Below are 27,298 nucleotides of genomic sequence, written 5' to 3'. Positions count from 1 at the left end.
AGCCAAAGTGGTGGGGCTTGAACTAATGAACCATGAGATCATGACCTGAGCTGAAATCAGATGATGCTCAACTGACTGAGCCACCCAGGTGCCCCTCAGCAAATATTTTTAACGTCTTGTTGGTACTTCGGATGAGCACTTCACCGGGGTGAGAGGAGGTATAGATGTTCAATGAAAATAAACTTGTGTTATTGCTATTTTTGGCAGATGTTTTTATTATTGGCAAATATGTTCATGTGCTTTTTTCTGCCCTATCATTGTGGGAATATTGAGAAATGAGTCTTCCTGTCTTTGGGAGGACGATTTATTCCATGTAAAATGCCATAAATTCCCTGTACTGTCAATTGCACAGGGTCAGTGTGAAGCTGGCTCATATGACCTGCAGTTAGTTAGACAATAGTTAGCTTTGGAAGAGCCTGGAGGAGTGGTCAGAAGTTCCCGCAGAGTGCAGTTGTAGGTTGCAGGACTTTGGGGAAGGCTGTGCATTAGGGGGAGCCGGGAATACAGGGAAAGCCTCCTTGCCTTCTCCGGTGAATCTAAAACTGCTCTAAAAATATGAAGTCTATTTACTTTAAAAAAATTTTTTTAAAAGTTTATTTTGAGAGAGAGAGCATGAGCAGGGGAGAGGTGGGGGGGGGGGTGTAGAGAGAATCCTAAGCAGGCTCCACACTGTCAGTACAGAGCCTGACTCAGGGCTCGATCTCACCAATTGTGAGATCATGACCTGAGCCAAAATGAAGAGTCAGACACTTAACTGACTGAGCCACCCAGGCACCCCTAGATTCCATCTTTCACATCTCCCTTGAAATGTTCAGAATTAGAAAGAAAGATCCTAGATGGTATGTTTCATGATGGCAAGATGGTCACAGATCCCTACAGTTGCCTTGATTTGCTCCTTGTGGGAAAAACTGGTCCTGGCTATTCTGTTACCCCTGCATGGCCACTGGCCCTCTCTGGGTGATCTGGGAGCCACAGTTCTGGTTTTGAGGATCTAGAAATTTTCTGCCCTTCTGTTTTCCCAACCTTTTTTGTCATCTTATTCCATTAAAGATGTGCAGGATTATAGACGGAAGATAAATCTGAGTTAGTTGGTTTTGCTCTTTACTTCACATAAAATGATTCACTCCTTTGACAAACGTTTATTAAAAGCCTTTGTGTTGGATACAAAAGTAAATGAGATCTAATCCTTACCCTCAGGGGTGTTTATAGTCATCATATGAGAGAGGAAAGCTACAGGTAGACATAAAACAGCTTGACAAGTATCGTGATATCACAGGACGATATAGAGAAGCATTCATCTCCCCAAGTATTTATTGATTACCTCTCATGTCCCAGGCTGGTGCTCCAAGCTTTCATTCCATTATTTCTTCTCACCCTCACAGTAATCCTGTGAAGTACTTTCACTTATCCCAGTCTTATAAATGGAAAGTTCTCAGTCATAAACAAAAGTGGTTAAGTGATGCTTCTGGTGCCAGGAAACAGAAATGGGGTTAGGTCTGGGGGTTTCTGTAGACTTCAGATCTAGTACTCTGTCCCCTGGAATCCAGTTATGACATTTTGCAAGTGCCCTGTGGCTTGGGGGCTATTAAATGTTTTTTTCTTTTGGCTTTTTTGTTGTTGTTCAATAGAGATATAGTCTTACTTTCCTAGTTTTCTTTCTACCTCCCGCCTACCCTGAACATGCTACCATGGAACAATAGGTCGTATTCTCGAACCACATTCCTCTATTGTGTACACATCACACAGCGTGCGCGTGCGTGCACACACACACACACACACACACACACACACACACACACACACGGAGTCAAGGAATAATGAAGTGTCAGGGAAATTACTGCTGAGCCCACAGCTCTTGCATGTGTGTGATGTGTTTGCACTTTCTCTCTCAGGGCCTCTCCCCTCTCCACTTTGTGGAATGATTCCTCTCTCAGCAAGAGACTCAAGTCTGAGCTCTCATTCTGGGACCCAAATCCCTGGAGCTCTAGGACAGAAGATATAGTTCATACACATGCTGCCCAGAACCTATGGACAGTAGGGTTTAGCTACTTACTAATTTGGAATACTCAGAACAGCAGCTGATATCCACTGTTTCTGCACACCAAACTTAGCCATAATGACCGTGATGACCAGTGTTTTTCTGATAATACACTGAGATATTTTTATTCATCTATGCCTGTGAATAAAATATCTCTTTGATCCTATACCTATGCAGGGCTTTTTTTTTTTCTTCCTATGGGACTTACTAGCCTGAGAGCCCACCCACAGTGCCGTAAATTTAGGATGGTAATTGGCCAGGTGGTTTATATTGAGTTTTTCCTCCGGAAGCCTGGCAGCTGGGGTGGGGGGGTGGGGTGGGAGTGGGGGCTTGAGGGCTGCTGGGTTCTTCAACCTGGAGTTCACATAGCTCCTTTCTCCCTAGAGAAAGGCAGTGAAGGAAAAACAGACTTAACACACATGACACAGAAACAGAAAGATAAATAAAAAAGAGACCTATTTGACTTCACCATACTTTGGTCTCTCCCTGAGTGTCTTTTCTCTAAGTGTAACAAAGTACAATTGAGAATTATAACACATAAACTTCATAGATACATCATCCTTAGAGCAGATTTCTGATTAGCATCTGAAACCAAGTTCCCCTAAGATTTTACACACACACACACACACACACACACACCACACACTCCATAGTTACTTACTGAAAACCTATTATATGGCAAGCAGTCTTCTAAACACAAGGGACACAGCATTGAACAAAATAAATGAAAATATCTGCCTTCCATGTAATTTATGTTGTAGTAATGGGAGATAATATGTAAAATAGACCTGGAGGTTATATTGTATATTTGAGAATGATAAGTGCTATAGAGAAAAATGAAACAGGAAGAGAGGGGGAAGAGAGAGTTCTGGGGTGGAAGTTGTGCTTTTAAAGTAGAATATTCAGGAAAGATTTTACTAAGATGGTGACATTTGGGCAAAGACTTTTTTTTTTTAAGTTTATTTATTTAGTTTGAGAGAGAGAGAGAGAGAGTGCGAGCAGGGGAAGGGCAGAGAGAGAGAATCCCAAGCAGCCTCCTCACTGTCACTGTGGAGCCCAACATGGGGCTTGATCTCATGACCTGAACCAGAATCAGGAGTCAAGTAACCGACTGAGCCACCCAGGTGCCCCTGGGCAAAGACTTAAATGAGCAAAGATCTTGAAGAAATTCTATGGTAAATATTGAGAAAGTACTTACAACATTTAAATTGCAAAATATTTAAACTCCATTGTAAATGTTGAGAAGGTCCTGGTGCTGCCTCAGAACTGTATTAAGTGAAGGCGACCTGGCATGTTTGCATGGTGAGAATTCTCCCAGTGAGTCTGGCTGAAGCTCGTCCTGATCCCTGTCATTGACCTGCCTTTGCTCCTGTGCTACAAAAAAAAAAAAAAAAAAAAAAAAGTCACCTACTTGTCTTTGGTCATTTGGTGTCTTTTCTCTTCCTTTGTGTCTCCTAGGAACATGCCTTTGAAAGCAGCCAGAAATATAAAGAAGGCAAATACATCATTGAGCTAGCACACATGATCAAGGACAATGGCTGGGACTGATTGGAGGGTATCCACCTACCCCAGTGTCCACGTGAACGCCATCCAACCAAACATTCTACCCAAGCGTGAGAGAGTGACTGAACACTTGGTTCCATCCATTTAGGGGCCTTGCCATCTGGGGCATTCTCCCACCCTGAAGCCGTCTTTCTGGTGACCGGCCTCTAAATCGCTGTCTCTCTGTCTCTTTGCTTTGTATCTGTTTGTGAGTTGATCCTGGCTTCTCTCTGTTCTAGTGTTGGCTGAAAACAAAACAACGAAAGGAACAGATGCCTGACCGCATGGGGCAGCCCACCTTGATAAGGGCCCTGGGGCTCATTAAGAGCTGCTTGATGGCCTCTTGTCAGGAGAGCAGTGGCACAGCACGGGGTGCAAGGAAGAAGGAAATGGGGAGCCGTGAGGGTCCCAGGGCTGGTCAGGGGACGGGACGTTAGAGGTAGGAACAAAATTGTGCTGCTCCTGGAGTCCTGGTAACTTAGGCTTGAAATAATCGACTTGTCTAAAAGGACAAAGAAAAAAAATACCTCATGACTGCATTCTCTCTGATCAGAAGCTCTGTTCCTGAACCAGCTGTGTCCGGTTAGCATGTGAGCACAAGAATGCGCCCTAACTAGTGGGATAGGGGCCTGGTCCTCCTGGGTCCAGCTGGGGGTGTCCTGGCAGCAGAGAGTGCAAAGCCCAGATGGTTTTGATAACTCTGATGCCTCAGTGCCCCTTCAGGTAATCTTCTTTGCCTCTTCAGCCACTGTTGGTGAGAGGATGGGAGACTGCCTTTTGCAATGGGTGCAAGATCCAAACATCCCAAAGGCTTTGACCACCAACCAAGTAAAATCAGTAATTGAGAACAGGGAACAAAGGGGGCTGTAGTTTGGGAGCTCCTACAGAAATGGCTCAGATATTGGGCCAGAAAAAAAAAAAAAAAAAGTAGAACCAGCTAGCAGTTCTGTCTGACCTTTTTTTCCTGACCCTTAATAAGAGAAGAGCATTGTGGCAAGGAAGGGGGTGGGGTGGGGAAATGCTGGGAATAGTTTAGATTTGAGCCATTACAGGTTAGTGTATATTTCCACTTTGGTATACAATGGCTTCAGTGAGATCAGCAATTCTTTGTACATAGAGTTTTGGTTGTTTTTCTCCAGTTCTATCATTGTAGATTGTGGAAAACAAAGTCCCAAGGCTTTGAGCTTAGTGATAACCCAGCCAGTAGATTCCTCATGCCCCTAGCTATTCTCCTCGGACTTGAATGCTTTGTGTGGAGAGAAATTGTCAGAGTGGTCCAGCAGTGGGGAGGGCTTAGATATGATGTCAAACATCAAGTTATAAATTCTGATATTAGCCCCCACCTCCCATCTCCCAAACCAAAGTTGATTATATTAGGGAAGTGGGGAACAAATCCCTATAAGGCTCATGAGAGAAAGGAGTTTGTTACAGTTAACCGACACTATGAAGTGTTTTCTACAACACTTCAGCCAGTACATGGTGCATGACCGAAACTCATTTAACTGAGTTAATTTTATTGCTTAGACTGAAAATGTAATTATTGTTAAGATATGTACAGGTTATGTTAGAGTATCTCATTCTTGAAAGGGGGCTGATCCCATAGAAAAAATTCACCTAAAAAGTCACAAAAAGAATGAGTTCATAGAGGCAAGAATCTATAAAATTGAATAATCAAGATTCAAGCAGCCAACCCAGAACATTTCCAGAATTCAAACAAATTCCTCTAGGGAGTGATCCATGGTGGAAATGCTTTTTTCTGTCTCTGTGTGCTGATTGCAGAAGGGGGACCCGAGGTAGGCGTGGTCATGCCCTGGAGGTAGTGAACTGTGGGACTGACAGGAAACCAGGTGGCTCCAGGTTTAGCTGTAGACCACCTCTGTAAGACAATTTAAAAAAAAAAAAAAAAAAGGATTCTTAGAAATTGAATCTTGTTCCCAAAGGCTTTTAGTCCACATGTTTCAGTATTTTAGTATCCTGGGGAGGTTAAGTTTTCCCCACATTGCTAAAAAGCAGAATGATGTTCAGAAGGAGTATTTCATTTCCACTCCCAGAGAAAAAGGTCTTCTGGCTCCCAGGGCCAAGGTCTCAATAAAAAGCATTTTCTACTTTCACATTCCTAAGCTGGCTTGCCAGCACAAAAATTATAGATCCCTCTTTCTGTCTCCCTTGAAGGTAGTGGCCTTCATTTATGGATTTTGATAAGCCCCTTTGCTCGGGGAAAGTCCTGACTATTGATACTCCTTTTCATAGAAAGAAAATGGGGGTTAAACATGGGTAGGTGTTTTGTCTGTGAAACTAAAAATGGAGTGTGGTGATATAGAAACCAGACATGGGGTGCCCTAGAATTTTCAACAGGGAGAAGAGACCCATGTGCCACTGTTGCTCCTTGGGGATGAGGCCTCTGACTGTTGCATGGATCAGAGCAGGCTTCAGTTAGACCCAGGTTCTGGTCTTTCTTTCTTTCTTTCTTTCTTTCTTTCTTTCTTTCTTTCTTTCTTTCTTTTTTAGCTATTACCCATTGAGCATCCAGTGGGTGCATGGCGCCATACTTGGTGCGAAAGATCTGAGTAGAATGTTGGTTTTTCCATAACTACAGAGGAAAAAAACACAACTCATTAGGCTATCCCTTTGTGTCAATGAAACCAAAAGTGCTTCTTATAACTTTATCTCCATTCATGGCTTGTCTACCTAATGTCTAGCAGTATTGGAGAGACTGCAGCTGAGTGATGGGGACACATCAACTCATGGCCTCAGTCAGTTCATTCTTTAATTTCCTCACCAAATTATTGACTCAGAGCATAACCAAAGACCTCATCCATTCACCCCTGGCAGGTTCAGGGAATTGGAGTTTGATGGTAAAGCCTAGGCAGGGTGCAGGGAGTAGCAGGGCAGGGAGAGGAGGAGTGAGAAAGGAAAGGCATGAAGTTCTATACCTCAGCCAGCAGCTGCCTTCATTTGCAACTGAAATCTAGCCAGCAGACCCTCTAGTTCCATCTCCCCTATGCTGCCCTAGGTCATGTGGCATTGGCAGCCCTGGGTTACACCCAAACCCCCAGGATGTTAGTCTCAGGCTGCTGATGGGTTGATTTGATATGAATCAAATACAGCCAAACTTGATGGCCACAGATTGTCAGCTGGGCCTGACTGAGTGCTGCCCCAACTCCTATGACAGCAAGATCATGGAGATAGGATAGAGTAAATCTTTACTGGTGGGTCATTGTGTGAAAAAGAGGTGTCCCCTTTATAAAAAGATTTTCAAGTGGATATATATATTTAAAAAGTTGCTTGTGAAATATACTTTTGTAAATAATATTTAATTTTTTAAATAATATATTTGGTGCTGTTTTCTCAGATCCCCTGAGAGCACTTTTTATTTTCATTTTTAAATTCTATGGTTTCCTCTGCATTTCTTGAAGTATATTTTAAGGGAAATAGTGATCATCAATATACTCTTTTTAAAAAAAGATCTGTATCACGTTAGTCTGGACTGAGGCAGTAAAGCAATGCCTCTCTGCATTTCTTTCCCAAAGGAACAGACTCTGCACTACATTACCAGGTTGAGAATTGAAATATTTTCTTGTACCAATATTGGCTAGAAAAGTAAATAAATAAAATCAAATTTAGTAACAACTTAGTGATTCCTTTTGTTAGAAGAATTTCCAACAAATTGGGATCTTGTTTTTAATGTGTGTGTGTGCGCGCACACGCGCACACTCACGCACACGTGTGTGTAAAAAGCACTTTGGATTGTGCCTCCTGTTTTTTTTTCTTTTTTTTTTTAAATTGGGGACGCTATATCTACAGTTTACACCTTCGGCACATAAGACTTTTCTTCTCTTTCTCTCTGGTGGTTTTGTTTCTGAGTGGACCAACAGTGCAAACCATGAGGATTTTGTTTTTCTGAGCATGGAGCTATTGCCAGTTTGCTCCTCTTTCGTTGTGTGCTCAACTTTCACAGATTGTAAAGGAAATCTGTTGTTTTGTGAAGATCAGAGTCAAATCTGTGTTTCTGAGATGTGAGTATACTCTTTATGTACCGTAGGGTTCCCTTTGTTGTAAAAGCCACCTCATTAACTGGTTTGGGTTAAAAGAACATCAGTAAAATCATACACGATACCTTGTAGGTAAACAGCTTATTTTATTTTAAGATCAGATTGCCTCAGGTTCAGGAAGAGTCTAGGAAATCTTAAACCCAATCAACTTATATATTTTAAGAAAGAGTCTGACTCTTAACAGAAAACGTACTAGTGGTCAAGGTGGAGGAAAGAGATGTTTAATCTTTTTAAGCAAAATACAGTCATGAAATCTGCCATCAGTGAAAGGTAAAGCCAAGAAGAAACAAGCTATAATCATCACCAAATTGGATCTGCCCATATGTTTTTATATAACATTTTGGTGAAAGTGAGAGTCGGTTCCCTTTTCCAACCTGCAGAGACGATCTTTCGATAGAATAGAATCTGTCTATTTATGCTTGTGTTTACAAACTGTATTTGTTGGGTTTGGGTTTTGTTATTTTCTTTATCTTTTTTTTTTTTTTTTGGTGGCATTTTTCAGGTCACTTTGCTTCAATAACAAAGATAATTATTTTCAAATAATTTGTCCTCACTTTTTCCTGTATTTGTACATAGTTATTCAGTATTAGAGAAAAGTGCATTGTTTCTGTCATATTTCAATCTGTGTTGGTGCTCATTTGAGAAAATAAAGTTTTCAAATATTTGGAAGGCTCATCTAGTCTTAATTGACCCAGCAAGTTTTATCTTGACTTTTAACATTTAAAGTAACTGAAAAGCCTGCAGGAGGTCATCTGTCTAACCCCATTCACAGAGCTGTCAACTGAGACCCTGTGGGATTGTTTTCTCCAAGGATATTTGGCCAGTTAATGAATAAAAATCAGGTCTCCTGCTTATCTACAAATGTTTCTCTTATCTTTGGTATCAGAAATGCATGAGTGACCTTTAGGATTTCTGTCTACTAACCCCCATATTAGACTCTCCAAATTTTTCTGCTTATACAAATTTCTTTGGGGGAAATTGGATTGCATTAAATGAAGAGATAAAAGAATTGTAAAAAAACAAAATTATGTCACAAAGAGGCAGCATTATCTCTGAATAACTGGCTAACAAAGGGAAATGAGTATTCAGTTATAGTATACGGAGAATCAAGTCTTCTCACTCACTGAACAACTATGAAACATATATTAGATTCTAGGCGCTGGGTGACGGTTCAACCATTCTAATAAATCAGCTGTTTTTGTTTGCCTCCAGGATCATCTACATGCATAGCTTTGCATAACCAGTCAGTGTAAGTAATTTTGTATTCTGGTGCCTTCATTTAACACAGTAAATATTTTTGCCTACACTTGATTTTATACCATAACTTTTCCAAAAGCTTTTCTCCATGGCTTAGAGAGTTCTCACCTTGGTTGGGCAATTTAAATAGTGAAGAAAGAAGATATTAAAACCACACAAGTGTGTACATATTCGTGTGTTTTCGTATTGGTGAAATTATTTTAAAAGTCTGTTCTGTGTAAAATAAGAAATACCTTATCTACTTCCCATGAATTTTTACTTATGCATTCTGGGCTGAGCTGCAATTGACTTCTATTTGTCCTTGAGTATATTATCTTATTCCTGTGACCTGTTTTGCTTCAGTGGATGTGTCTGTTATCATTTCATTCTTGTTTGCCTTTGGCAGACCAGGAGGAGAGAAAAGATAATGTGTGCTAGATACAACCAGCTTCAAACCAGCAATCCTCACACTTCAAGCTCTTACACCTCAGGGGCTGTCCAGGAGATCAGGCTGGGGAAAGTGAGGGGAGATCACTGATGTTCATGGAGTGCTTGGCTTGCACCACACCTTCAATTGGGCACTTTGCCTACGTGACCTCATTTAAGATCCTCGCAGTGAGGCATTTCCTCACATCATCCCAGGAGTCCTCACCACCCTATGGGAAAGTAATGACAAATGCTGATTATTCCCATTTTATAGATGATGAAATTGAGGTTAGGAAGTTTTCATGGGAATGACAGGGTCAGGAATCATAGCCTGGCTTCCCAGCCCTATGGTCTTTCCCTACACTGTGTTCCAAATTTTAGCACCTCTTTTCCTTCAGCCTTCTTAATTCTTGTATGGCTTCTTCACAGGATGGTTTCTTAGCCTGCCTGTCATGACTGCTTAATAAGTAGGGGTTCAGGGAATGTGAATTAAAAATTAATTTAAGCAAAGCCACGAAGGTCACTGCTGCCTGAAAGGTATTGTGTATCCCATAGCTGAGTGTAAGCTGGGCTTTGTTGTTTTCTAATACCCTGCAATAGATCCCATGTGTAATCCCTGGCCCCTTGATTAATAGTACGTACTTAATAACTGGTTGGTGAACATTGAATTAATGTGGACGGTGGAGAACTAACAGCTTTCAAAATCTGTTTAATATGTTAGTATCCCTACGAGGAGAATGGAGAGGAGGTTGGCATTAAATGCTTCCTACACAAGGTAGGTAAATGGTTAAATCAGGAGCAATCAGTTTACTATTTGCATTTATTTATTCAACAAGCATTTTTTGGACATCTATTATGTGCCTAGTTTAGTCAGGCAACTAATCCTTGGGAGCAGAAAATCAGTGGTACTAATTATGCAGAGTGGGAGAACAAAGGGTTATGCATGGCTCTCCCTAGTTGGCCAAATATCCAGCCACATCAACCACCACCCTCATGGGCAGCTGTTTCCTGCAGAAGTAATTGCTCATAAATCCTTTAATCTGAACCTAGAGCAGGGCACAGGGCATTCTCTGGAGTCAGTGAACCTGGTTTCAAATACTGGTTTCACTTAGTAAAAAGATAATCTATGTGCCCAGTGCCTGGCACATAGTAAGGACTCAGTAATAAAATGGCTGTTATGATTACGGATTGCTATTTGAATTGGGAGTGAAATGAAGAGGACTGTTGTGTTTTATTTTTATGTACATTATTTGCTTAATTTTGCAACAATCGTATGAAGCAAATACTCCATTTTACAGAGGAATAAACTAAGGTTCAGAGCATAAATAACATGCTCATGGAAGAGCTAGGATTTGTAAATTCTTGTTCTGATTCGAAGCCCCCCACCCCCTCCCAATCTGTGGCCCCAGCCTGCCATTCAGGAAACAGGAATAACTACCAAATAGGAAACTTACTGGCAGATCAGACCAAGCACACACCCAAACTATCATGGAGGTTTTGTTTTCTCCTCTTGTATTCTCCCCCCCTTTTTTTTATGAAACAGAAATTCTGTCTTTTCCATTGGAAGTCAAGAGTTCAAACCTCAGGAAGAATTGTTATACCTTTATTTTATATGATTTCAGGCCTGTTGATTGTAGGGCTGTGATTTTAAGGAAAAAAGTTGTTGCGTTCAGTTGTTCAGACTGATAGAAATGATGAAAGTAAAAAACTTGCCTACGTAGAAGTGACTAAAGTACCTTACATACCACACCATCTCTGTGGGGCCATTCAGGGCTAACTCTCCAGGCCAGCTTGGAACAAGCCAAAGATTAAAAGTTTGCGTGTCATGAAGAGACTTCTAATTCCCCTCTAGGTGATACAGGATCTTTTTTCCCCCTAATGTTTATTTTTTGAGAAAGCGCACAAGCGGGGGAGGGGCAGAGACAGGGGGACAGAGGATCCAAGCAGGCTCTGTGCTGACAGCAGCGAGCCCAACATGGGGCTCAAACTCATAGACCATCAGACCATGACCTGAGCTGAAGTTGGACGCTTAACCACTTAACCGACTGAGCCACCCAGGTGCCCCATGGGATCATTTTAATGAGAGACAGGATAGCTGGGAAAGCTGAATTTTTTAAGGCATTAGAAAATTATTTGAAAACTATGACAGAACTGTTAAGTTATATTTATATTGAATTAAAATCATGCTAATGGTTTATTCCAAGCTCAGAAATAAGCAGGATAAAGTAGAAAGAAGGTTGGCTTTGGAGTTGGACAGATGGGGATTTGAAGCCTGACTGCATGCTTATGTATTGATCACTCTGAGGAAGTAACTGCAATTCTAGGGACTATCTTCCATCATCCATGAATTTAGGGATACCAGCAACCATACTCAAGTTATTGTTAGGATCAAATAGTAGCCATAATGTGTCCAGCACATTGACTCAATCAAATAGGACTTAGCAAGTGTCACCTTTTTTTTTTTTTTTTTTTGGCTGAGTATTGCTAGCACTATAGTGCTAGTTAGGATCTAATATTCATCTCTCCACACCACCTCTACAAAGGAAGAGAGGAAGTTAAGTCACCAACACTTGGTCATGAGTTTTATGAGCAGACAAACTAGAACACAGCACCTAGGTGATCAGTCAAGTAGTTGGTCCCTGCACCATGCACTTGCTTTTACTTCCAGAGTATGTACATTTATGGAAAGAAAAAAGGAAGGATATCAGCTAGAAAAAAACATCCTTGAATTTTAGAATCCTGTTTGATAATTTTCATGGTAACCATCTTTATTGGTCTTCAGTAAAGCATAATTTGCTTTTTATTCTTGCATCCTGGTCTGATATGCAGGCAGCATGCAGAAGAAGGAGAATGGTCTCAAATCTTGCTCACCTCCCCAGCCTCCCCTGGACTGCCTGCTTCTCATTCTGAGCTCATTCTCCAGAGCAAGGCCATGCAGGCACAGCAACCAAGCAGGGATATTTTATTTATGGCTTCAATAATGGAGTCTCTTGGGAAAATTTTGGTTTCCCATTCCGAGAAACAAAAATTCAGTCACAGTATGTTCTTAAAATTTATTACTGTTTGTTTTTTTCCTACCATATTCTTTGAACCACCTTAATAGACTTTAAAATGTCCCTTCACAAAAGTAAGATAATTTGACCTGTCGTTCATTTGGTTGGTACGTTCTGTACCAGGCCAGCACAGTGCCAAAGATTAGGAATATAGGTTGATAATGTTGCTGCTGATGACATAATCCAATGTGGAACATGCCATGTGTATTACTGAAACTGCTGCCCGCCCAGCAGGAGCTTGTTTTGGCTTTGTCCAGTTCCCCGTCCCTTTTTTCCACTGCTATTGGAAGAACAGCACCCACTTTTCCTGGAGGCACCCAGGTTTGAAGTTGTTTCCATGGTGACAGGACATACCCAAGACTCAGGTTTCATTTCATTTTTTTTTTTTTAACGTTTTATTTATTTTTGAGACAGAGAGAGACAGAGCATGAACGGGGGAGGGGCAGAGAGAGAGGGAGACACAGAATCGGAAACAGGCTCCAGGCTCCAAGCCATCAGCCCAGAGCCTGACGCGGGGCTCGAACTCACGGACCGCGAGAATGTGACCTGAGCTGAAGTCGGCCGCTTAACCGACTGAGCCACCCAGGCGCCCCTCATTTCATTTTATATCTCCATGATATTATAAAGAAATAGCACCAGTGAGAATGCCAGCCATCTGAGGGAGGAGGATTGAGGAAAGGAAGAGCCACTGACCTCCTGGGGCCCTACCTATAGGAAGGACCTGTGGGAGTTTCTGTTTAACAAGGAGGTGTGGGTAGCCATCTTGCAAAGGAAAGGCCAAAGTTACCACAGAGATAACTGGTTTGGACCTGTTGTGTCCAATGCATCACATATTTCATCTTGCCTTGGGTAGACCCAGGTGTAGCCTATGGGTGATTTGCCCTAATAAGCTATGCCATGAGGCAGGCAGAACTCAACATGAGCATGCCTGTAAAGATCCTTTCTGTAGGCAGGAGACTAACTGGCATGTGGGACTAAAAAGCAGTCTTCCAGGCTAGATTTAGCTGTGTGACCTCGGATAGGTTGGTTACCTTTTGAGGCTCAGCTGACTGATCTCTAAAAGAAAGTTGTGGTAAGAACTAAGTGTGATAATGTACATCAAGAGCTGAGATGGAGCCTGGCACCCCAGAGCTGAAGAAATGTTGGTTATTGTTGCTATCGTAGTGGTGAAGGCAAGGCAGGGATGTGTGGTTTTCAAAGTGGAAAAATGCATGTGAATCACTAGACAAATAAGAAGAATTAGAATAGGATGTTTTATAATGATTCTTTTTCTTTGCATGCATTTTCTAAGCATATTTTATTTTATATTTCTTTACATGTGTCTTGATATTTGGCAAATAGTAAATATCCCCCAAAACTTACACATTCTTTCAACAAGTATTTCTGAGCCAGACATTGTGCTAGAGATAAATAGACAGGGTCCCTGCCCTCAGGAAGTTTCTTCAATCCCTTCAGGGAGTACTTATTTAACAAAGGGGAGTGGGTGGTTGCCCAAAGAAGAAAAGATCAGAGCTACCATGGCAATTACTGGTTTGAACTGGAAAGTATAGTTATAGAAAGGCTTCCCAGAGACCTCTTGCTGCCTGTCTAACACTGGGTCCCTCTAGCTCTTGACCTAGGCCTGTGCTATGGTCCTTACCAGATTGTCTGTCTCCTTCCCCAGGACTCTTCCCAGAGTCCAGGTACCCGGACTCATTACAGTTGAAAAACTAGCAGCTCAGTGATGTTGGATGAACAAATATTCATGTGGATGTAAGGATGGTCATCTAATAAAAGAATTATTCCTTTCAACCTCGACATAAGAGGAGACTAGTGATATTTATGGACTGTTGTGGGAGAAAGGAAAGATTGTTTTAGCTTTTACCTTCATTCCATTGGAAACAATAAGGTAAATGAGACAGAACTTTAGAAGATAGAAAAGGTAACTAAAGCAGGCATGTGTTTCACATCTCATGGTGGGAGTGAAGGTTCTCAATGGTTTCATTCAGTCAAACCAAAGTACAAGGGGTGGGGAGCATGGGGGCTGGCAGTCACTCATGTAATAGCAAGGAAAAGGGTTTCTCCACATGGGGTATGTTGGACAAAGAGCTGAGCAACGTTTCAGGCACAAACATGGATCATTTCAGCTGGTTGGTCAGAGAGTGATGTGCTATCTGCTGCCCAAGGAAAGTCCTCAGCACTATGGCCTGGTGAGGCCACATGTGAGCTAATTCAGTCATAGGTTGGGCAGTCAATGAACATGAACTCTAATTCTTTCCATGGGGTCTCTTTAGGTTTAACCTTTTTACCTCCAGACCTCACTAATCTCTCTGACTACTTTCTTTCCCCCTCTCTCACCCCTAATCTCTTTGGGTGAGGGAATCGTTTTCAAGTGAGAGAGGTGGGGAAATCTTGCTTTCATTTATGGTATTTTCTCCCAAATGCTTTGTTCTTCCCTGGAATCTTTTTTTCTTACTTTTGATGGCCTAGGATTTCGAAACTCAAAAGCCAAAGAAATACAAATAGCTTTTCAAGTCAGATATAGTTTACAGATTGCAGAATTCACCTTCTTGAGGTGTACCTGAGTTTTAACAAATGAGTACAGTCGTGTAACTAACCATCACAATTAAGATATAGAATATTTAAATCACCTCTAAAAGTTCCTTCATGTCCGTTTTATAGTGATCCCCCTCCTATCTCTAGCCCCTGACAACCACTGATCTATTTTCTGTTCCTGTAGTTTTGCCTGTTCAGAACACCTTATAGTATGTAGCCTATCGAATCTGTCATAATACTTTAACATAATGCTTTAGAGATTCATCTGTTATTGCATGCATGAGTAGGTCATTCCTTATTTTAAAAAAAATTTTTTTAATGTTTATTTATTTTTGAGAGAGAGACAGAGTATGAGTGGGGGAGGGGCAAAGAGAGAGGGAGACAAAGAATCCGAAGCAGTCTCCAGGCTCTGAGCTTGTCAGCGCAGAGCCCCATGCAGGGCTCGAACTCACAACCCATGAGCTCATGCCCTGAGCCGAAGTTGGACACGTAACTGACTGAGCCACCCAGGAACCCCAGTAGGTCATTTTTTCTTATTGCTGAATAGTATTCCCTTGTATGGATATACTGCAGTATATTTATCCATAATGGGCACTTGTATTGTTGCCAGTTTCTGGCTATTATGGAAAAAGCTGCTATAAACATTTGTGGATAGGTTTTTGTGCATATTATGTGTATATTTTTACCATTCTTGGGGAAATCCCTCAAAGTCAAATTGTTGAGTTATATGGCAAGTGGTTGTTTGTATTTAGAAGGAACAAACTTTTTCCAAAATGTTTGTGCCATTTTGCATTTCTACCAGCAGTCCATGACAGTTCCGGTTTCTCCACATGCTTCTCAGCATTTGGAATTGTCTGTTTGTTTGTTTATATTTCAATTGAGTCATTCTGAGAGACATAGATTCTCTCTCTCTCTTTTTTTTTTTTCCTGATTTCTGCTGCCACATTCCTCCCATGGGATAAATGTACAAAAATTCTTTTCTGACCAAACAAGGTAAAGAGTGGGAAAGAATTTAAAAGTGACTTTGCATTATAAGAACAAACATACCTTTTGCTTCATAAGAAAACATACATAAAGAATGAAAAAATGAAGATGTGAGAAAGCAGGTACTGGGAAGAGGGACCAGGTATAGGAGCTCATAAGCTCTCCAAAATGATTGCTTTCTGATTAATCCATTTAGAAAAACCCACTCTCTCTCTCTCTGGGCATAGATTATAAAACCAAGCCCTTTCTATTAATTCTTGTTTTCTAACCTAGTGTCCTTTAAACCAGAAAGGTGAGCTTTGCAGAAGGATGGCTGCGATGACAGCATTGCTAAAATAGCTACATGTAAAATAATTATAAAAGATTGCACATTCAAAAGAAAACTTCACCCTTAACCCCAAATTATGTTCTTTCTTTCTTTCTTTCTTTCTTTCTTTCTTTCTTTCTTTCTTTCTTTCTAGAAAGTGATTTGCCATGAAGCCTTTGAAACCTTTTGAGGAATTATCTTGTTCTTTTCCTTGTTACTCCTCATTCACTTCATTGGCACACAATGAATACAATTTATAATCTTGGCCATTTAGTTCAAGATCCCCGAGATACTCTTATGACATCTAAAAGAGGCTGCTAGGGGCGCCTGGGTGGCTCAGTCAGTTAAATGGCCAACTTCAGCTCAGGTCATGATTTCGCGGTCCGTGAGTTTGAGCCCCGCGTCGGGCTCTGTGCTGACAGCTCAGAGCCTGGAGCCTGTTTCAGATTCTGTGTCTCCCTCTCTCTGAACCTCCCCCGTTCATGCTCTGTCTCTCTCTGTCTCAAAAATAAATAAACGTTAAAAAAAAAAATTTAAAAGAGGCTGCTAGAATCAGCATCTAGGAAACTCAGGTCTGAAACAGAGACTACAACCCCTTCTTTCTGCATGAGAATTGAAAGGAAGGCATTTCTTCCAACCATGTGTGGGATACACACCGGGGGGATCTGTTTATCCAGGTTGCTTCTTGTACACCCCTGTGTGGCCAACAGGAGGAACAAAACAGCCTGTAGTCTACCCTGAAAGTCTCTATATCCCACTTCTTTTCCTCCTTCCTTCTTTTGCTGTTTGTATCCAGGCTGCCTACACCAATCACCTTTTTCCAAATGCAAGGGAGAGCAAAGGGGTAGAAGGGTGGGAGTTTTGAAGAATTCAGGTAATCTGCTGATTGGTTGGCAATGCTTACTTTTGGTTTCTAGGCAATAAATCATGACTTAGAAGCAGAAAGCCACTCCCAGTTTCCGCTACCATCTGGATCCATATTCCCCAAGGTCCTGTGTCCAAGGTGACCCAGTACTATGGTAAATGCAAAACCTGCTAAAATTGAGTGTCTATGTTTGAGAACCAGACTCTAGACATTTGGTTCCATGAGTGATGGTGACATAATGGGGTCAAGTGAAGCTGTCAGGAAAATAGTTACTAATAATAGCTCATATGTATTGAGCACTAGCTCTGTGCCAGTCATCAAATGCTCCATATGTTCTTTTTTCATTAGCCTTCACATTAACCCTATAATGTAGGCCCTATTATTAATTCAGTTTTAAAGTAAAAACAAACAAAAACAAAACAACCCCCCCCCCCCAAAACCCTTAGGCTTAGTGAGATGGTGACTTCCTACATGCCCACAGCTAGCAGATGGTAGACCCGAGTTTTAAACCTAGGTAATATGACTCCAAAGTCTCCATTCTTAACCACTCTATAACTATAATCTGAGCCCCACTGCAGTAAAAATCCCCAGGTAGATAAGTCTAACAATGGGAAAGTGTGAGAAAAAAACGTTTCCCGGGTTTTGAAATCTACTTCTACTTCGAAAATCAATTCATTTCAACAAGTCACTCATTTATTCACTTAACAATGACTTTTTAACATGTACAGATGCTGGAGATACAGCAGTAACAAGGTAACTATGGTTCCTGCCCTCGTGGACCTTACAATCATAAAGAGAGACAGTTTGTAAAGAGAAAATTGCAATGAAAAAAATGGTATGTTTCATCAGAGTTATGAAGGGGCAATGCCAAAGAAGAGGAAGAGGTTTCTAAATTTGGTTATGAGAGTGAGAAAATGCTTCATAGAGGAGGCATCTTAGGAGCTGAGTCTCAAAGAATATAGAGGGATCACCGATAGACAAGGTATGTGCGCAGACAGGCACATATGTAAGGGAAGGTGTGGTGTTGCACCAATGAGATAAGAAGGAAGCATTGTGGGCAGAGAGGGCAACCCAACCCCAGTATTCACATTTGAGAGAGCACACGTTTGGTGATGCCTGTAACAGGGTTCAAGGTAAACAGCAGGAGAGGAGGAAGAGGCTGCATAAGGTGGGTGGAGCCACGTCTTGAAATGCCTTTTAAAGAGTTTGGGTGTTTTGTTTTGTTTTGTTTTGTTTTGTTTCTGTTTGTTTGTTTATATTTTTTAATGTTTATTTTTGTGTGTGAGAGAGAGAGAGAGACAGCACGAGTGGGGGAGGGTCAGAGAGAGAGGGAGACACAGAATCTGAAGCAGGCTCCAGGCTCTGAGCTGTCAGCACAGAGCCTGATATGGGGCTCAAACTCATGAGCCACCATATCATGACCTGAGCCAAAAGCTGAGGCTTAACCAACTGAGCCACCCATGTGCCCCAAGGAGTTGTGTTTTAACTCATGGGCAGCAAGAAGCTATTTAAAGATTTTGAACAGACACATGACATGACCAGATGGGCATCAAATTCCAACTTGGTCAGTTATGGAAGGAAGGAGTAGAGAAAGGCAGAGAGGGAGATACTTTAGGAGGATGTGGTAATATTGCAGATGAGAAAAGATGCAATGTCTAACCTAGGGAGGTAACCATGGAGACAGAGAGGAAGAGCTGAATGAGAGTATGATTAATAAGGCAGAATCCACAGGACTTGATTGTTCAGTGAGGTGGCATAAGGGCTACCTACACAGGCTATGTGGTTTCAGATTGCATTGATCCCATACACTTCCTAGCAGTGTGACTTGGCCAAGTTACTTAAGCCATCTGCCTCAGCCTCCTCATCTGTAAAATGAGGATAATAATAGGATTTGCAGCATAGGGTTGTGGTAAAGATCAAATGAGATCTATGTGCCTAGAACAGCATCTGGCACAGTAACTGCTCAACAAATTTTGTATTTTCATTATTTTAGTGATAGAAAGTGAGGGATCTAAGCTGGGTCCCAGGTTCCTGACCTGAGTGACTGTACCAACATGAGCTAGGTGTAGGATACTCTCCTTGAGAAAGCTGTAGTCTAATCGAACACCTACTAGAAACACTGTGGAACTGATTGTACCCTAGTAGGCCCCAACTAAGATTTGCTGTTCTTGTTTAGCCATGAAAGTGATACTGCTGAGTAGCTCTAGGTTCTGGGCTGCCTGATTCACAGCAATATTTTCTGCCTTTATTCTGATCAAGTTGTCCCAAAGATATTTTTCAAACATCAAAAATATTTCATGTGATCCTAATGCTTTGAAAGTAATCCCAGATCATTGAAAAAAGTACTAGAAAATACTCCCTGGAAAGGTAATTTCTTCAAATATATATATATATATATATATATATATATATATGTGTGTGTGTGTGTGTGTGTGTATGTATATATATGTGTATATATGCATATATATGTATATATGTATATGTGTATATATATGTATATATGTATACATATATATACAAATATGTATATATATGTGTGTGTGTATGTGTGTGTATATCTTAAAGCTTTCTAGAACTTACTATATGTTTTTCCTCTAGTCACTTTATTATAAATGATTTTCAGTAAGTATATTGCCTCCAGTCCATACATCCATTGATCCATCTATCCACCCACGAACCCTCCATCCACCCACCCATCCATCTATATCCACCCACACACCATGTGGTATGCATAGAATTTGGAGCCAGAGGGCACCTGGGTGGCTCAGTTGGTTAAACATCGACTTTTGATCTCAGCTCAGGTCTTGATTTCAGGGTTGTGAATTTGAGTCCCGTGCTGGGCTCCACACTGGGTGTGGAATCTACTTTAAAAAAGAGAGAGAGAGAGAGAAGAATTTGGAGCCAGACACATCACTGTTAAGCATTACTACTTAGTAAGAGTGATGCCTTGAGGCTGTTATGTCAGTTCTCTGAACCCAGTTCCTTGTTTGTAAAATAAGGATTCAAACAAGTATCTCCTCACAGTTCTCCTGTGAGGATTCAATGAGACAATGACTATAAAGTATGGAGCACAGCACTGTGCATGTACTAACACTCTACTACTGGTAGCTGCTTTTATTACTTTGCACGCCAGGCATTGCGCCAGACACTGAGCATACAGCAGGGAACATGAGAGTTAGGAACGCTGCCCGCCTAGAACTTTCAGTCTAGAGGAAAAGAAAGATATGAAATAAGTAATTTTTCCCAGACAATCCCATCTCATTATATAGCACTACTATCTTCCCAGCTTACTAGGTTCAAAATCAAGACATCTTTGATTCCCCTCTATCAATCCCCACCCCCATATCTAACCCATAGGGAAGTCTTTTTAGCTCTACCCCTGAAATATATCTCAAATCTGGCCAGATTGCACCATCTCCAATGCTACAACCTGGTTCAAGCATTCATCTACCTTTCCTGGAGTCCTGCAACAACTTCCATAACTGGTCTCCTTACTTTCACTCATGCCCCTTATAGCACATTTCCAAGAATAGCCACAGGAATCCTTACATAGCATAAATCAGATCTTGCTGGTCCTCTGCGTAAATGCTGCAATTAGAATAAAATTCAACCTTCAAGGCCCTACATACTCTGGCACCTGCAGCTTCACTACCCACAACCATGTGGAAATTCTTTCTGTACCTTGAATGCATCCAGCTTGTTTCTGCTTAGGGACTTTACACTGAGGTCTCCACTGCTTAGGACACTCTTCTCTGTATCTTACCATGTCTGGCTCCTTGTGTATCAGGTCTCTAGTCAGATGTCATCTCAGAGAGGCCTCCTCTGGCAACACTACCTCATTACCCCTGCCCCTCATCACTCTATTCTCTTACCTTGTTTTATTTTCTTTATATCATTTCTCTGTCTATCCTTCCTTCCTACCTTCCTTCCTTCCTTCCTTCCTTCCTTCCTTCCTCTTCCTCCCTCCATCCCTTTTTTTCTCTTTCCTTCCTCCTTCCCTCTCTCCCTCCATCCCTCTTCTTGCTATTTTTCTTTCTTTTTCAATCTCTACATATAGCTGGTCTCATGAGGGGCAGGACTTTGTCTTCTTGCCTCCATATCTATGTGCCTTGAATAGTACTCAGCACATAGTAGGTGCTCCATAAATATTGTTTAAATCAATGATTAAATGACTGATTGAGGTAATTCCAGCAACGTGTGTGATCACAGGAACAATACTACTGGGGCAGCAGGGTGACAGTTGCTCAACTATGTATTGGAAAAGATTTCCATCTGTCTGAGAGTTAAATTCAGTCCTGCCTGATAGAAAGAACTTGGACTAGAATTTTCTCAGGATTTCTTCCAATCTGAGATTCTGGGATCCATGCCCTTCACCATGTCCTGAAGTATCCTTTCACCTGGTTTTTAGCAATACACAGATTAAAAAGCCACGGTGGCCAAGTGGTTGGTGAAATGGAGATCTGGACACCATTCTTAACAGGCAATCAGTTCCTTTCCTGAAAGAGGCACTGCCAAGATTCTACACAGGTTATTTTATAGCTGATATAATAACAAAGACCCCTATTTGTAGTGCATCTACTGTAACATTCCATTCATCTGACATACCTCTTGACTAATTCTTATAACAACTCTTCAGAGTAGGTGTTATCCTCCTTCTCACCTTGCATATGTGGAATCTGAGGCCCAGAGAAGAATCCTTACTTGTCTGCGGTCACAAAGCTGGTAAAAGGGGGAGCTGGGATTCAAACCCAGGTCTTCTGGCTCTGATATCTAGGCTGGTTCCACAACAGTCTAGAGACCAACTCCTTAAAGTGGGGAGTAGATGGTGTTGATACAGAACTAGCTAATGCTAATTTAGGAAAAACAATCCTGAGATAAATAGAGTTATAGAAAGAAGACTTCTTAATTAGCCTGCTGGCCCAGCAAGAATGGTGAGTTTTAGCTCCTGTAGGTCAGAGCTATTTGGCATCTGGGGATGCAAGGGCAGGACTATAGGGACCAAGGAGAAAACTGTTTTCAAAAACAAAGAAGGGCTTCTGTGAGCTGCGTCAGGGAGAGCAGTATGCTCATAGTGATGAGAACATGCTGGGGGACAGGAACAAGGAAGAGGTTGTAGGGAAGAAAAAAATGTACCAGAAAGGTTCTGGACAGAAGACAGATGGGTGTGGGGGTGGGGGAGAAAGGGAAGAGAAGCAAATTCATCCACAGCAGGAGATCTAGAAGAACCATTTTGTAGCCCCTGACCTTCTCCCAGAATGTTCTTCACTGCATCCCTGGCTGAGGTACACTTTCATTCTTCTTAGAGCCTTTCATTAAAAGACAAGGAAACTTAGCTGAGCAGTGAGGGAAGATCTTCATGGGCAACTGCCATGGAAATCCCAAGTCCTTAAATGTCACCTCCTAGAGATGCCTTCCCTCATCTAAATGAGACCCCCCCCCCCATAATTCTCTATTACTGTACCTGATACTTCTCTCAATAGCATTTCTCACAATTTATAATTACATAGTTAGTAATTTTCATGGACATTGTCTGTCTCGCCCCGTAGGGCAGAGACCATCTTTGTTTTATTTGCCAACGTGTATAGAACAGCACCTAGAATGGTGCTGCTGTTCTAGAACGGTGAGGTAAATGTTCAAGAACTATTTGTTAAGCAACTGAAGGAGTGAATGATGTCTGGGCGTCTGATCCTTAGATCGAGTGGTCTCTGTGGCATGTGAATAAATTATGGTTTACTCATCCCCTCAACATTGTACCTATAGATAAAATCAGGTTAGAATTAATACCAAGGATAGATTCAAAGAGGAATTAAGGATCATTATCCAAGAGATATCAGGGGAAGCCCTGCTCATCTGCCTACTGAAGTGAAGGGAATTCTGGGCTGCTTTTATGGAAATGAGCCTTAGTCAATTTAGCCCCAGCTCTCTCCTCCCCTACACCTGTCCCCTGTCAGTGCCCACTTGGGGGCAGATCATGGGGGCAGGTCATGCTAGGGCTTGCCCCACTTTGCACTGCCAGGAGCTCTGGCTGTTCCCCATCAGATATATGCTGGTTGTTGGCAAGAAAGAAGGAAGCAAGCTGTAGCAGGAACAAAGTCCGCCAGCCTCCCCACCCCCACAGACTTGAAGTAGTTGGTTGAAGGAAGCCAGCTGGTACCAGGTTAAAGAGACCATTATTTGCCATCTAGTAAGCAAGTGTTTTTTGCGGGGAGGGGTGAAGTTTATTTCTCAGCAGGTTGGAAAACAGGGCATGCATGATACTTTGTTTCTCCTTTGGCCTTGCTGATAGCAGAGTTCACTCTTGAGGTTTGGTTGACCTGGTTCTTTTAAGGGAGACCCTGAAATATAGATAAGCACATGGTAGTGGAACAGACAGATGCCCTTCCCTACCCATCGCCTACCCATTCTTCCTGATGCCATCCTTTGTTTACGAACTGTGACAAATATTACTAAGGAAGATAAATGGAGCCAGGAGACTCCTCACGGTGACCTCAGCAAGTTGCACTGTGGGCCAGACTAGGCCTCAATTTGGGACTTCTGAGTGGTATGAATCTAGAGAAGGGAAACAAAGTTCTAGTTGTTCTTGTGAGCCTTCATTATCAGAGATGTTTACGTCATGAGTCCACACATTTAGAGATGCTGGTCTTTTTATTCCACTAGTGTGAGAGGCTTGGACAGTCTTGGTGTGCCCTCATGCTTCCTGCCTTTTATCTTCTGGAAAGGAAATTAAGAGTTTATTAATCACCTTCTGTATTCTAGGTACTATACTAGGCATATTTTCCACAGTTGTCTCAGTTCATTTGCATTAAAACCATTTCAGGAGAGATTATTATTATTCCCTTTGTGAGAAGTTGGAGGTTCAGAAAAGTAGAATACATTTACTAAGCCCTCTTAGCCAAGAGGCTGAGTCATAATTTGAACCCAGGGTGTCTCACTCCTAAACTTGTGTGTTCTTCCAACTTAGGGTTCTCAAAGAACAAAAATGCTGGAACACATTACAGGATGACCTGACTACGTTGCTTAATAGTATCAATCTATCACTAAAGGTTGTTCAGTGTGTCTGCTTTTCCCGGGGAGAGACAGAGGAGGAGGGAGAGGAGAGTGGAATGAAAACAATTTTTTTGCTGGCGTTCAATCTGCTCTCAGCACCTTGTCCCATCCAGACGATCAGAGCCTCTCTAAATAGGCCACCTTATTATTATAGTGTTGGAGGAAAGGTGACCTGGGTGAGGACAAACCCCAGCTTGGACCAGAACTTCCATTCAGGGTAACTGACTACTCTTATTGCATAAAAGCCGTAGTTTTGCCGCCCTGTCCAAGCCTCCAATAAAATGAAAGTTATTCCGAATGCTTGCCTCCCACCCTAAATTGGGGGCAGCTCAGCAAGACAGAAACCCCAAAGCAGTGACTTGTCCTGGAGGCCAATGACTTAGTTACCCCAACCTGTATCCAGCTGCTCCTTCTGCAGAAATCAAGCCCCCAACTCTGCCTTCTGGGACCAAGTGTGAGCTCTTACCGGCCCTCGGCAACACAACTCCAGGAAGTTTGCTGCTTCCTTATTTGAGATGTATTATTAAACTGTAATCATACTGTGAGTGAAGCCAGCCAAAGCAGTGGCTATTAATAGGGAGGCGAAGAAAGCTGACTCAGGAGGAGGCTGACTTAGGCTGGACGGGAGAGCCTGGCCACCTTGGCCTACAATCCTCAGTGAGAGGTCAGCAAGAGAGAGAGAGAGAGACCTGAGCTCATTTTGTTCCTGGGCCGGAGTCAGCACTATCTGGGTTTCTCAACTTTGGCAATAGAAACCCAAGCGGTCCCGATCAAAGGGCTATGTAGCCATCTTTCCCAGGTCCTTGGGGAGTCTCAGGGCCCTGAGCACAAATAGCTGAAATAGCTAAGCCGCAACAGAGCTGTAACTCATCCCTCACAATGTGACTTGGAGCAGGGCCGTGGAGGGCTACCTTCTGAGGCCTCCCTCAACCGAGAAGCCAGTGCTGACCCAGCCCTGCACTGGCTAGAGCTCCCCATTGGCAGAGATGTCAGAGTAGGGAGATTCTATTTCTGGCTTCTCGATAAGGCTTGGGGAAGTGGCTGTTACAGAAAGGTGGAAGCAGAGAGGTGAAGATCCACAGTGAATGAAGGGCATGGTCCAGAAAGGCCTGATAATGTGGCAGAAAGTTTTCAACAGTTTCTGTAAATGCAGTGCATTTCTCAGGGAGTTAGGGCTTCAGCCATTTGGGAGACTCACCATCACCTGGCAGCTGGAAACAGGATAGATTCTAAAATCTGGCGCATGCTATGCCATAGGAAAAATAGAACTGCTCCCAGATGCTGGGTTCATAGTATCCCTTACTTTCTACCAGGCATGGAACACCTGCTCTCTATGCTGCTACAGTGAGTCCCACCAGCCCCATCAGGTGGCTATTATTATCCGTCTTCTCAGAGGGAAAAAGTGAGATTCAAAGAGGTAAAGTGACAGTCACAGAGCTAGAAGGTGACAAAGATAGGACTGAAATCTAGGTCTGTCGGTGGTCTAAGGAAAGGCCAGGCTGTAGCAAGCTGCCTTTGTGCCTGGGCACGTAGACCCAGTTGTCCCTCCCTCTGCTGCCACTCCAGTGCCCTCACTGAGTCAGGGTGATGGCAGTCTGTGTGTGGGTTGCTGGGAGGTGCTGTGATCTCCTCACCAGTCTTTTGGCTGCTTAGGTATGTCTCTGGGTATGTTTCCTCCAGATGGAAGATTCATCTTGGTTCCTGATCTCTGAAGAAAGAGGGTCAGATGGAGATAGGATATGGAAGATTTTTCCTGTCCCTCCTAAAAATATTTACGAAGCACCTATTAGGCTCAGCTCTGGGTGGCTTGGCCACTTTCAGACTACAGAACAATTCAATGTTGATCTGGTATTTTTCTCACATGTACTAGGAACCATCCGCATGTGTATAATAATAGACACCTTAGACACTTAGATCTATAAAATACTTTTTTTACTGATAGGGTGGACTTTCCTTCCACTGATTGACTTTAAAAAAATTTTTTTAATGTTTATTTATTTTTGAGAGAGAGAAAGAGACAGAGTATGAGCCAAGGAGGGGCAGAGAGGGAGGGAGACAGAATCTGAAGCAGGCTCCAGGCCCGACGCAGGGCTCGAACTCATGAAGTATGAGATCATGACCTGAGCTGAAGTCAGACGCTTAACTGACTGAGCCACCCAGGCGCCCCTCCACTGATTGTCATATGGGTCACTTCCTGAAACTGAAAGAGATCTCCAGGATCCCAGACACCAGCTCCTAAGCTCTAGCAAGTTCATGAGGGAAGAGTTTCAACTTCCAGTTATCAGGGAGCCCTAAACACAGAAGTGGACCAGACCAGGCTTACAGGAATTTGTTCATCATTTTATAGCACATCTTGAGGGTGTTGAAGAGTAATTTCCAAGCCCTCCTGCAGTAGATATTCTAAGCTATTGTTTGGGGGTCTTAGGTACTCTTTTGGTCAATTCCTTTTTCTTCCTTTTTCAAAAGGTAAACAAATAGCCTAACAGTAATAACAGTCAACAGGATGGTGGCGTATATCCAGGTTCAGGCTACTTACTGTAGTCAAAGTTAATTAATTCCCACTGTACTTTGAACTAGGTCACCTGCAGGTCTGTGCTGAGGCCTGACCTGGCTGACAGGGGAAGGCATTTCTAATCTGTCTCTTGGTGTGCTGTCTTGGGCAGGCAGGTGGAGAAGGGGGTATTTTTCACCTTTGCGTGGGATTGTCTCTCCTCTTCTCCTCCCGGGAGGTGACCATTTTCAGATCTGTGGGTGGGGAGGAAAATCTTCTCTTCCAAAAATAATCTCTTTCTGCAGTGGGGTTTGAAGCTGGACCGAGCTGCCTAGCGCTATTTTTACCCAGCTTGCAATTCAGGGTGTAAATAGCAACTCTGGCTGTTTTTTCCCACAGCTGACAACAGAGCCAACCTCTTCAAGGCAGAGGCATCCTAGCATTTTGCACAAAGGAAACAGAACAAAGGTTGCTCTCGGGCCCAGGGAATGACCCATGACCATTAGGTCAGCGTGCAAACAGGGGTGGCATCTCCATGGTTGTGTGATCTCTGTCACTGCTGTAAATACCAGGCCCCATGATACCTCCTCGGCGGAGGCTGATTTAAAGAAGCACAATGTAGAGTCACGAGGGAATGGCAGGCCTGGAAATCTCTCTGCCTGAGCACCCTGAGGGTTCCAGGCGCTTGAGCAGCTCTAGGCCACAGCAGCTCTTGCCCTTGC

At 42.5% G+C, this 27,298-nt stretch overlaps 1 protein-coding gene and 1 long non-coding RNA gene across 6 annotated transcripts in view; one reads left to right on the top strand and one right to left on the bottom strand.

Annotated features, from left to right (window-relative positions):
- The window catches only part of YPEL2 (yippee like 2), a 66,055-nt gene extending 60,586 nt beyond the window's left edge, over nucleotides 1–5,469 (top strand). For all 5 annotated transcript variants that reach the window (XM_042967602.1, XM_042967606.1, XM_042967603.1 and 2 more), the window contains one exon: nucleotides 3,497–5,469. In XM_042967602.1, the coding sequence (XP_042823536.1) occupies nucleotides 3,497–3,586 (90 nt within the window). In that variant the 3' untranslated portion in view covers nucleotides 3,587–5,469. The remainder of the gene's footprint in view (nucleotides 1–3,496) is intronic.
- Nucleotides 5,470–20,048: 14,579 nt separating this feature from the next.
- On the bottom strand, nucleotides 20,049–22,586 carry LOC122233746. The gene is made up of 3 exons (XR_006211437.1): nucleotides 22,500–22,586; nucleotides 21,699–21,843; nucleotides 20,049–20,244 (listed from the first exon to the last, which is right to left on the bottom strand). It is a non-coding gene; the product is annotated as an uncharacterized LOC122233746 (long non-coding RNA).
- Nucleotides 22,587–27,298: the final 4,712 nt, after the last annotated feature.

This window comes from Panthera tigris, chromosome E1, assembly GCF_018350195.1.
Source record: "Panthera tigris isolate Pti1 chromosome E1, P.tigris_Pti1_mat1.1, whole genome shotgun sequence".
In the NCBI taxonomy this organism is placed as follows: domain Eukaryota; kingdom Metazoa; phylum Chordata; class Mammalia; order Carnivora; family Felidae; genus Panthera; species Panthera tigris.
The sequence above is the reverse complement of the archived record's forward strand: the minus strand, read 5'-3'. Positions and strand labels throughout refer to the sequence as shown.